The following is an 11,959-nucleotide window of genomic DNA, read 5'->3' on the forward strand; positions in this document are numbered from 1 at the left end:
GGCCCTATATAATAGCTCTAAGGGTAATTATATGCCTTTAATATTAGGCTAAGTAATCTCTAGATTATTAGCATATTAGGCCTAATTAGGAAGGCTATATTATAGCCTAAAAGGGCAAAAGGAGATTCCCTTAAGAATAATAATATAAGCAATACACATAGGTTTAAGGATAAGCCTGACTTATCAACAGTTACCAATATGGTATCAAAGGCTTAGTAAGTCGGGAGACAGCCAACAATCATTGGATCTGTAAGTAACACACGTGCTTCAAATTGCCCCATTTCCCAGTTAAAACTTGAGGCATATGAGCTTCTCGATTGTCAAATCTTTCAGACTGTGTCTCTGCGTTGATACCGCTAATTTGCAATGGCTGAACGTTCTCTCGCACTCACACGAAGTGGCCGGAATTGACAGTATATCGAAGGCCATTTTTGCGAACCGTGGCAACGAATCCTGGTGCTGCCGCCACCACTCTAACGGGTCTTTCACAGGTAACAACGGCCCCGAGAATTAGGAAGTACGCTCATCCTTCTGTGTTAAGTCCTCAGGCTTACCGTAGAAGTCGTCATCGATGAGGTAACATGTCTGGGCCTGATCAACCGGCTGGTTATCTTGAAGGTCAAGCTTGTTGTATTGGTCATCGAAGAACTTCGTGAAGGTGGAAAACACGTGTTGAGCATGTTCTTCATCAAGGTTCTTCTCAATCCATCGCTTCTTGAGGCCAGGGTGTAGGATCATCGCTGCCCGGTAGGCAGGCGAGTGGTCGAGAGTAGCAATGTATTTCTCAATTTTAAAGAACGCTACTGAAAGACTGGCACGCAAAGCGTGAAGGTTCTTATCGTCAGAGAAAGTAAGATCTTCGTAATCGCCGGATTTGCCAGATTCGCCAGATTCGCACATAATGGTGGCTCGGATCGTGCCAGGTAACTTCATGGCGCAACCTCCGTATCGCTCCGGGAGTCGTCTTTCGCGCTGCGGCCGCTGCGATTGAGATTCCAGCGGTGTAGTCGGTCGCAGAGCTGGAACATCGTCACCGATGAACATGGAGCGGCCGGCATATTCAGGGCCGGTTATTTCTTGATTGACCAGCCCGTCGGCGTAGACCTTTTTCTTCTCGCGAAAGTGGTCGAGGAGATAGTATAACGAAGCTGCTACTTCCGCGAAATGAGGCGCCCTGCTTTCGAATAGCTTCGTGAGCCGTTGACAGGGCGTGAGTATTTCAATCACGATCGCGAGGAAAGACCAGTTGTCATGCAATGCGTATTCCGCAGGGAGGCGGCGATTGGCGTCCCTCTCTTGAAGCGCCCTCCTCTGGAAAACCTTGATCGGATCTTTTAACTTCATCGCTCTCTCTACAGAGGCGAGGAAAGAGTCCCATCTCGTATCGTTATCCTGCTTTATCATCAACCCGCCAAGGTCGCGAAGGTTCCAGAGGACCTGGCCGAATTCAAGGAGCTCCTCCTCCGTAAGCTTTCCGTAGGTAAGGTCGAGAAACCGCTCTCTCCGCTACGGAGATCTTCTCTGATCCAGCTCATCAGGTTGTGTAACCTTTGAATTACTGACGATTGACGCCAGTCTTCAAGGAATTTGATCTCTTCTAGCAAAGATTTATACTCCTCTGAGTGAGGATCAAGCTTCTTGAGCGCCTCCTTCTTCGAGCCTCCGAAGAATCCGGTTGCAACGAGGTTTATTTGGTGATTAACACAGCGAATCCTGCGTTGAGCGTTAAGCTCTGCGATTTCGTCGGTGGCAGATTCTGCACCTGAAAGGCCGCAAAAGAGCTCCGTAACTGCGGCGTCGCACGAGTCTGCGTTATCAGCAGTCAAGTAGCCGAGAGTCTCGGAGGTCGCGAAATCTTCGATTATGCTCTGTAAAACTGGACCGAGATTCTTACTACCGGGACTGCCGAGTACGCGGTTGAGGGCTAGGAAGCGAGATTGAAGCTGTTGCGAGGCGCTGACGAAGTGAACGGCGATACTGAGGAGCGCGTATTGATTCGGGGAGGTCCAGAGATCGAAAGAGAGATGCTTCTTGAAAGGGGAGACGGCGAGCTCTATTCTCAGGAGCCCTTTCTGTGATTCGACCTCGGCGTTGAGCCACAATTTGATAGTATTTCCGCATAGAGGCAGAAGCTCCTGAACAAGATTCTTATTTAACAAGCAGAGAAGCTGGCGAAAAAGCGGGTTTTCGATTCTAGAAAAGAGAATATTCGCCTTCGATATCCAGCCTAACAGTGTATCTCGGAAAGTCTGCCCCGTCGATTTACTCATAACAGCCTTCTGCAGGCTCTCCTGTAGAGTCCTCTGACTCTTCTGTGGGCGCGGATTCGCTTCAGAGTCAGTCGAATCGCTTCCCTCTACAGAAGAGGTACGAGAGCGAAGAAGTCTGTGTTGCTGCCGCAAGTGGTCCAGCGGTCCAGAAGTCGTACCTCTGGGCAGGGAAAAAATCGTTGTGATACCCTGCTCATCACAGAGATCACAGAGCCAGTATTCGCCACGGTTTCAGTGTTCGCGATCGAGCTTCACGAAGCGTGAGCCGTACAATGCGATCGGAGACCTTTTATCCACCCACTCCGCCCGAATATAGGGCTTGCTGTTAATTAGGATCTTCGGCATATCGCATACTGCACTTGGGAGGTTTGCTTCGTCGACATCATCAAGTTGGTTTGTCGCATCAAAGATTTCAATCCTAACGACATGAGCTTAAATAGCTGTGCCTGAACACATGGATATTCAATTTCCTTAGTTCTTTAGATAATTCTCATCAATTGACTTGTGCCATCAATGATCCCTATGGAGCTAGTTGTCTGACATGGTTCTTTGCGCTGCGAGCTCGGCGAAGAACTGAAAAGGCGCCACCACCGGCGTGCGGAATGTTTGTGAGAGCCCCGGAAGACTGACTGGCTAGGCGCCAGGCTCGATACCGACGAGGAATCGTCGAAAAATGGATCTTTGGGATTAGCCATCTTGACGATGTTGGCGATGGGCCCATGTGCAAAATTTTGACTGGAAAAGTGGACTTTTGGGCCTTCGGAAGCACTTACCATACGGCCGACTGACAGGGGGGATTTTACCAAAATATACCAAAATTACCAATACAAAACGGTAGGCTAGTATTATTTTGAATAGCTTCAATTTTGCTTTGTTTTGTACTGATTTGGTTTGGTAGTGTTTTGTTTTGTTCGGAGCGCTGCAGCAGAGTGTCCTGTGCTAGGGTCCATAACTGGGCCCTGGACTCTCGGTTGATAACCGCTATCTGCTGGGATTGAGGGGCTGGTTATCAACTCCGTCATCCTCGCCATGAGATTCCGTTAGTGGACCACTCCGTCCAGGCACAACCAAGATAGATTCAATAATGCCGGAGGGTTTGATCATAGTAAGCCAGGCATGAACACCGAGTGGACCTCCCTGGTATAGTCTCGAGCGCTGGCCGGGTCGGTCCATAGTTATACAGCTTCCGTGACTATTCTTGTTGACATAAACGCGCCAGGAATATACCCATAAAAAGAATAGCGACAGAGGAACCATCTCTATACAGACAAGTAAGTTAGGAATCCCGATATGGAGATCTGCAAAGGTCAGCGTGGCTGTCTCTTTCAGTGCCCCAATATCCGTAAGGACCCAGAATAGTATCTAAAAGAGGGCAGTCAGCGCAACGGTTTCTCTTTTTTAGGACAAGCTGGCAAGGGCAAGCAGACTTACTCCTTGTACAAAATTTAAGAAGACGATGATCTTAAAGGCTATTAACTTCAGAAGAGGTCGGCGCTGTGTAAGGTCCGTTTTCAGGAAGTGGTAAAACTGCAGAATAGACAGCACGGCGGTGACCAAGGAGATTATCTGAATCAAGCGTAGCCAAAACTTGGCAAACTCAGGCATGAAGCTCCATCGGCAATAGATCCCGACAGCCGCAGTAACATCAGTTGCGATTGACACAATAAGTGCAACGATCGGCATTTGGAAGACCATGAACCAGCGAATCTGATTATATAGTATTAGCATGCCTCGAGATGCAAAGATACTTCCAGCCATCATACCCTGAACCATTTTACTCCACTTGTCTTCTTCGTCGCAAAAAAGACTTCGCGTTGATCGATGTTGGGGCAGACGTAGTCGCACAGGAGCAGGAAGAACGAACAGAAGGCGAGACCTTCAACGAGGCTCAACCACGGATCGATGTACACCTCCGCTGTAGGGAAGCAGACTGAAAGGAATGATATAAGAGAATACATAGTGATGAGGGTACTAATGCGCATAATCCTGGAAGCAAATTCTGATTAGCGATCGATTTCCAAAACCCCTCTTAAAAGCTACCTACTTGACCTGCTCTGAGGGGTTTGAAAGATGTGTCGCATGAAGTTGTTTGAAGACCATCATAACGGCGATAGTAAATGCAGCGCATGTTCCAGAGATGATAATATTCAGGTGATAGAAAGTCATGCCCCCAACGAGATCGTTCGGGGCATCTGCTTGTTATTAGCAAACTTCGCGTCGTGATAAGTGGATCTTCTGTACCTTCATTCAAAGAGGGGTCGGGGCATATTTTGTGTTTGCCATATGAATGATGGTGGATTATACCCATGTTCACAGCGTATCTGCTTCGAGCTGGAATAGGTCCCGCTGCTGAACAAAGTGTCCTGTATTGCTTGTGGAAATGATGGATAAGTTTTGCCAAGAATGAAGCCAGAAGACAGATATTTCTATTCTGGCCAGTCCGATCGGTGAAATCATTGTGAAATCAGTGGAGGCACGGAGACGCCATGGCGCTAGCCACGCTGCGGCTGCTGGGATCGTATTGGTTCGCTGTAACGTGATGCCGACACCCGAAACTAATTGTAAATTTACGACGCCCTTATGAGGCTTTCAACATCGTTTCTCGTCGACTTGGTACAGCCAAGTTGCAGGGTTTGGGCGTTGCGTCAGCCAATCAGCATCACAGGATACGTTGTTTCTCGCCCTTTCAAGGCCACCCACGTAGATAAGCGTTAACAAGACGGGCTAAGGAATTGAGTTTATCGTTGGTGGATCTGTGACTGATTAGCTCTAGCAGGGGTTCGAATGAATCCCCGTTCTGAGATGGTGGCTTCAGAAGGGGCAGCATCGTGGCTCAGGTTGAGCCAACTTGTGTATTCAGGGTTGAACGGTTATCAATTCTGGTTACAATCTCGCCAGCGACTCGAATGAGATACTCTCTTCGGGACGCCGCGCTTATATTCAGTAGCATGAATAGGTTTTGCGCCTCTTACAGTCGCGCAATTCGTCCGTTTGTGGGTTTATCAGTATCTCGACAGCTAGTAAATCATTTCCTATCTCTTCAGTGCGCAAGGACCTTCGCACAGGTCACGACGAGGGGTTCAGTCGAATTAAAATACGCCAGATCAAGGGTATATAATTCTTTGCCTAAAGTATATAATAATAGAAGTCACAGCAATTTAGTTGTTATAAATCGCAGCATCGCATAACTTGCACACGTACACAATCTGCCCGCCTCGCCCTTAATGTCTTCTCTTATTGCCGCTGACCTCTCCGAGAGGGTCTCTTTTTAAGCTTTTTGCCCTTGACTGCCCTTGCCGAAGGCCCTTACAAGCTAGGCAGTCTGATTTTGCCTTTCGGTTGATATGATTGACCTGGCGATTAGTATATTTATGCTATAATTTAGGTTTTTTTAAGTTATACTTATCTCTAACTAGTAAAGCTTCTTTGCGTAACTTTCTTAGCCATAGGCATTAAATAAATTATTATAAATATATTCTAGCTACTCCTTATGATTTATATATCTCTCTTAATTTAGCTATAGCCTATTATAATAACTAAGATAGCTATTAATAAGTATTATATTAAGAAAGAAGGTTTAATAAAGAGATTACTAAGGGGCCTAGTATAAGGGGTAATTATATATATAATATAACCTTAATTAATTATTTTAATTAATATAATTTATCTTATTATTATAAGTAATAGTAATTATTAGAATTAAGATAACTTTAATAGCTTTATTATTAAAAAGTAATATATTAGCTTAGCCTTAGGCTTTTATAAAGATTGTTTTTTTCTTTTTTAATAAATATACTCTTAGCTTATGAAAATAATTATAAGAAATAATATAAGGCTATTATATTTCTAAGTAATTTAATTAACTATAACAAAGTAGGTATATAATATAATAGCTTAATAAAGGCGAAATAGTAATCTATTATATAATAAGATTAAAGCTTAAGGCTTTAATATAACTAGTATAATAATTATATAAGTCCTAAGGGGAATAAACTAATTATATTAGTTTATATTAATAAAGGAGATATTAATATTATCTTAAATAAGATATAAGTTATATCTAGAAATATACTTAAAGGTATTAAATATAACTAAGTTATATAAATAGCTAAGGTAATTATTATATAAGAAAATATAATAAGTATATTTTATATATTATATATAATATAATAAATTATAATAAATTATAACCTATAGGGTCTAAGCTATTATAATCTTTTATATTAGCTTAAAGAGGATTATAAGTTATAAAGTATAATTTATTTTAATTTATATATAATTAGTTAAGTAATATAAGTCCTCCCTATTATATAGCCTAGAGGTCTTCTAGGCTATAATATAATATCTCTCTTTTATTAATCTTATTTTTAAAGCTATATCTATAACCTTAATTATTTTATATATATATATTAATCTTAAACTTATAAAAATCTTTTATTAATATATTTAATTATTTTTCTTAAGAAATAATTAATTATTATTAAATTAAGTAATATTATTAATTATTTTAGATTTAAAATTATATCTTATTTATTATTCTTATAGTCTTTATTAAATAGCTTTACTTAAGAAATTAAATTACTATAGAGAATATATTTATTATAGCTTTTCTTATAATATATTAATAAATATTTCTAATACTTATTTATATATTTTTTTATAGGGTTTTTTATTTATTAATATTTTTCCTTAGTAAATTATATTTACTAAGAGTCTAATTATTTAAACTCTAAGGAAGAGTATATTAAGGAGGACTTTTTATATTTATAGTAAGAGGCCTAAGAGGCTTAAGTAAAGATAAATAAGGTTTTAGCTTATTTAATTTAACTTTATCGCTAAAAGCGCTAATTATATACTAAGGATATTAAGATAGTAATTTATAGCCTTTATTCCCTAGATAAATTAAAGGAAACTAAGAAAGTAAAGTTAGAGGCTATAATTACTATATAATTTATAAGTATTATAAATATTATTAATTAAAGCGCTATTAGCCTTAAGTTTATATATTTTGTTAATATTATTAATATAAGTCTTTTAAAAGGTATTATATATTAATAAGGTATTTTAAGGGTTTTTAGGTATTTTTTAAATCTAAGTAATTTTTTTATTAAATAAAATATATTATTTTTTTATTAATTTTATTTATATTAAGAATAGCTTTTATAATATATTTCTTTAATTTATTAATTTTAGCTTTTAATATATTATTAGTTTTAATAATAATAATATTTATTAATTTAAGTAATAAGATAATATATATAATAAGTAAGTGTTATAGTTAGGTAAGTGTTATACCTGGCTTTATATATTAAATTAGGTATTTAAAATAATTCTCTAGATTTTAAATTAATCTTAAAATACCTAAAATTTATAAGTTTATCTTATTATATAATATAAACTTATATATAATTTTTTAAAAGCTCTAGGGTAACTCTTTATAAGGAGTATAAAATAAGTATATTTATACTATATAAATAGCTATTACTATATTAAGGCATTTTTTTAAAAATCTATAAAAATTATAATTAGATTTTATTAGAAGCTAGATTTATAAAAATACTTTTTTAAAGCTTATATCTATTTTATAACAGTTTTTAGAAACTTAAGATTTAGTAATTTAATATTATACAATGCGGTATAATACTTGCATAACTATAATACTTACTTATTATATATATTATAAAAAATTAAATAAAGCTTAACCTTAGGGGGTAAATTTAATTTATAATTATATTTTAAGATTTTTTATTTAATTTTATAATATTTAATATATTTATAATTAAGATTTTTATTTTATTATTTATTTTAATATTTTTTATTATAAGTAAAATTATATCTCCCTCCGCGAAGATTAATCCTTTAATTCTTTTTTTATTAATATAATTTATTATCTTATTTTTAATAAACTTAAGTTTTATTTTTATTTCTTTATATAGTTTTTTTAATTAATTACTAATAAAGATTACTTGAAGGTTAATAATAATAATATATATTTATTAATATATATCTAATATAAATCTAAAATTAATATAAATTAATATAATCTTTATATTTTTATTTATAGCTATATTATAAGCTAATTATATAGCTAATAGCTTTTTAATTTAATTAATCTATTTATAATTAATATAATATTAAAGGTATTATTTAATATTTAATTTATATATTTATTTATTTATTTATCTCTTTATAATATATAATAAAGAGTTTATAATTAATCCCTAAGTATCTTATAAGGCTTTATTAAAATTTTAAAGTAAATAATAATTAAGTCTTATAATTATTATAGAACTAGGAATAATTATAGCTTCTTATAAGGTTTATAATATTATGCCTTAGTTTTTATATATAAATTATATTATTAAATAATTATTAAAATAATGTTTTTTATATTAAAAAGTATATATATTATCTTAACTTATATTAAGGTTTTACTAATTTCTTAATATTTATATAATTAATAACTATAGATTTTATATATATAGTCTTATTATAATTTATCTAAGACTTATTATTTATTAATTTTTTACTTATATAAGAGTTATTTATTATATTCCTAGATTTATTATAATAGTAAATTACCCTTTTTTATTATATAGATAGCTTTAATATTTTTTCTCGCTAATTAAGTTATTTTATAGTATTTCTTATATTAATATATTTCTCCTTAGATCTTACTTTTAAGATTATTATTATTATAATATTATTTTATAACTTATATTATTTCTTCTAGGTTATTATAATATATAACCTAATAATAATAATAATTAAAAATAAGTGAAAATACTTTATTAAGGATAAAGACTTTTTCCTAATAGGTTTATATTTTATTAGTTTTTTCTTAATATCCTAATATATACTTAGTAAAGTCTATAACTAGTTATTTATTTCATTTAATAAATATAAAGTGTTTTAATAGAGATATTACCTTAGAGATTTATATAATAATTCTTTATCCTAGATATCCTAGATATCCTAGATATCCTTTTAATATATAATATAATAATTATTCCTTAGTTCTTATCTTCCTTATATCTGGGTTAAGTTATTAGCTAATAATATTAGCCTTATTATTCTCTAATCTTTTTATATAAATAATAATATAATTAAATTCTAAGAGGTACTTAATATATTATAATTATTATCTACTAAGTTATTATATTTTAGTAAAATATAAGATATTCTTATAGTTTATATATACCTTAGCCTAATATTTACTCTTAAGGAGGTAATATTTAAATTTCTTAAAAGTATTAATAATTATAAGGAATTTTATATTATAAATAAAATAATTAAATTTTACTTTATATAGCTTATAAGAGTAAAATATAATTAAATATAAAAGTCCTTTATTATCTTATTATTTAATCTAAGCGCCTCGGGTAAAGTCTAAGGTATTTATTTTAAGTTTAATTAATTAAGATAAATTATATATCTTAAGTATTAATTTACTTAGAACAAGTTTTTTAATTTATTAAAATATTTACTTAGCTTATATTTTTATTATAAGATTTTCTATAGCTTATTAAGGTAGCTTAGAAGTGCCTCTTTAATTAGCTAAAATAAGGAGGGTATTTTTAATTAGCCTAAGTTATTTCTTATTTAATTAATTAGAGATTTATCTTATATAGGGGTATTATTTTAATTATAGAGGAATAATAATATAATATATAAATTACTTATAGCTAATTAAGGCTATAAGGGCTATTTAATAAGTAGTTAAAAAAGAGGTAAATTAAAAGATAAAGATAAAAAGGATAACTAGCTAAGAGCTATGGTAGAAGATGCCTCTTTTAATTAAGTAATTATATAATTAAGTATATAACTAATAGGCTCGCCTAAGTCCTAACTTATTAGAACTTATATAATTATTATATATACTATATATAACTTTATAATACTTATTAATTAATAATAATAATAAGTAACTTACTTTTATATATATAAAATAATAAGTAATTATAATTTATTTATTTAGGCCTTAGTAACTTACTTAGTATATAAAATATATTTATTATATTTTCTTATATATTAATTACCTTAGCTATTAATATAACTTAATTATACTTAATACCTTTAAGTATATTATTAAATATAACTTATATCTTATTTAAAATAATATTAATATCTCTTTTATTTATATAAACTAATATAACTAGTTTATCCCCCTTGGGACTTATATAATTATTATATATTATAATAATTAATAAACTCTTTTATATCTCCTTAGTAATACTTTAATTTATTATTATTAAGTAAGTTTATTAAACGCGCTTAAATTATTATAATAAGTAGTTATTTTTATTAAAAAAGCTTTTTTAAATAAATAGTAATTATTAGAATTTACTTTATTATTATTATTTATATTATTACTTATATATATATTATAAGTAGGTATATATTATAGATATATATAATAATACTAATTAAAATTAAGCTTATTTATTTACTTAGTCGCGAAAGATTTATTTAGCCTCTAGAGATGTATTTTATTTTATTTCTTTTTTTCTTTACTTTTTTCCTTAACCTTAAAGTCCCCTTTCCCTTATCTTAATTAGCTATACTATAAAGTAGTAATTTAAGACTAGTACTTTAGCCTCCTTATTTGTGTCTTAGACCTACCCCTGCGTGCCCCCCTTGCACCACTATTAGTTTATGCCTATTACCCTAGATAGTATTTTAGCTTAAATCATTACTAGCCTTCTAGTTAGGCAATAAGGCTGTATTTATTTCCTTAAGAAATTTACCTTAGTAAAAGATAGTAAAGAAGGCTTTAATAACTTAATAGGCTTAGATAGTAATAATAAGGTATTATTAAGGATAAAAAGTAAACAAAGAGAGGTAAATAAATAGGGTTTATAAGAAGAATAAATAAGGGTATTTTTTAGTTATTTAGAGGGCTAAGAATTAAGATTAGATTTAAGAGGTAAATAATTAATAATATTAATATAATATTACTTAATACGGGATTATTAAGATTTAGTATTTATTATTATTTATTATTATTTATTTAATATAAGATATAAAATTTTTAAAAAAAATAAAAAGTAATAAGTAAAAAGAGATAAGGGCTTAAATTATTATATTAAATAAGAGGATTATAGTATAAAAGGTAAGGAATATAATTAAGTAAAAGAAAGGAAAATAGAGATAAGAGACTTTTAGGCTATTAGTTAATAATTAGATATTATTAAGAAGTAGCTAAAGAAATATAGATAAGAGTTAAGGAAAATAAATTAAAAAGAGGAAAAGAAATAAAGGCTTAGAGGTTTAAGGAGGGAGGGGGCATATAAATACTTAAACCTAGGTTTAAGTAAGTCTAAGATATAAAAATTATAAGTTTATTAATAGGCTTCTAAAATATTAGGGGCTCATAGTATAAATAGCCTAAAGATATATAACTTTTAACCCTAACTGGGACCTATTCGGGGTGTTTTTTAATTATAATAATCCACTAGCCGACCAGCCTCGTGGAATGGATCGTGGATCCACTGAGTGGATCCACGCGTGGATTTAGTGGAGTGGATTGCAACCCTGAAAACGTCTCATGCGCAAATGGCGCGAGTCCATAGCCCGACACCAAAATCAAACGTAACTTGTATATAAGAGTGCCGCCCTCCTGGCACACTGCCATTCAGATTCCCCTCCGCATCTTAGTTTTCCCTCTGAGTAACCCACGACAAAACAAA

At 32.3% G+C, this 11,959-nt stretch overlaps 1 protein-coding gene across 1 annotated transcript; it reads right to left on the reverse strand.

The window, feature by feature from the left end:
* Positions 1-510: 510 nt before the first annotated feature.
* MRS44_007047 (uncharacterized protein) lies at positions 511-4,228 on the reverse strand (the record flags this gene model as incomplete). Its single annotated transcript, XM_065621977.1, has 4 exons — positions 511-1,506; positions 1,560-2,393; positions 3,702-3,977; positions 4,034-4,228. The coding sequence occupies 4 exons, from the start codon at positions 4,226-4,228 to the stop codon at positions 511-513; spliced, it is 2,301 nt and encodes a 766-aa protein (XP_065478049.1).
* Positions 4,229-11,959: the final 7,731 nt, after the last annotated feature.

The sequence above is a fragment of the Fusarium solani genome (genome assembly GCF_023522795.1).
Source record: "Fusarium solani strain SB1 chromosome Unknown bctg00000003_1, whole genome shotgun sequence".
NCBI lineage: Eukaryota > Fungi > Ascomycota > Sordariomycetes > Hypocreales > Nectriaceae > Fusarium > Fusarium solani.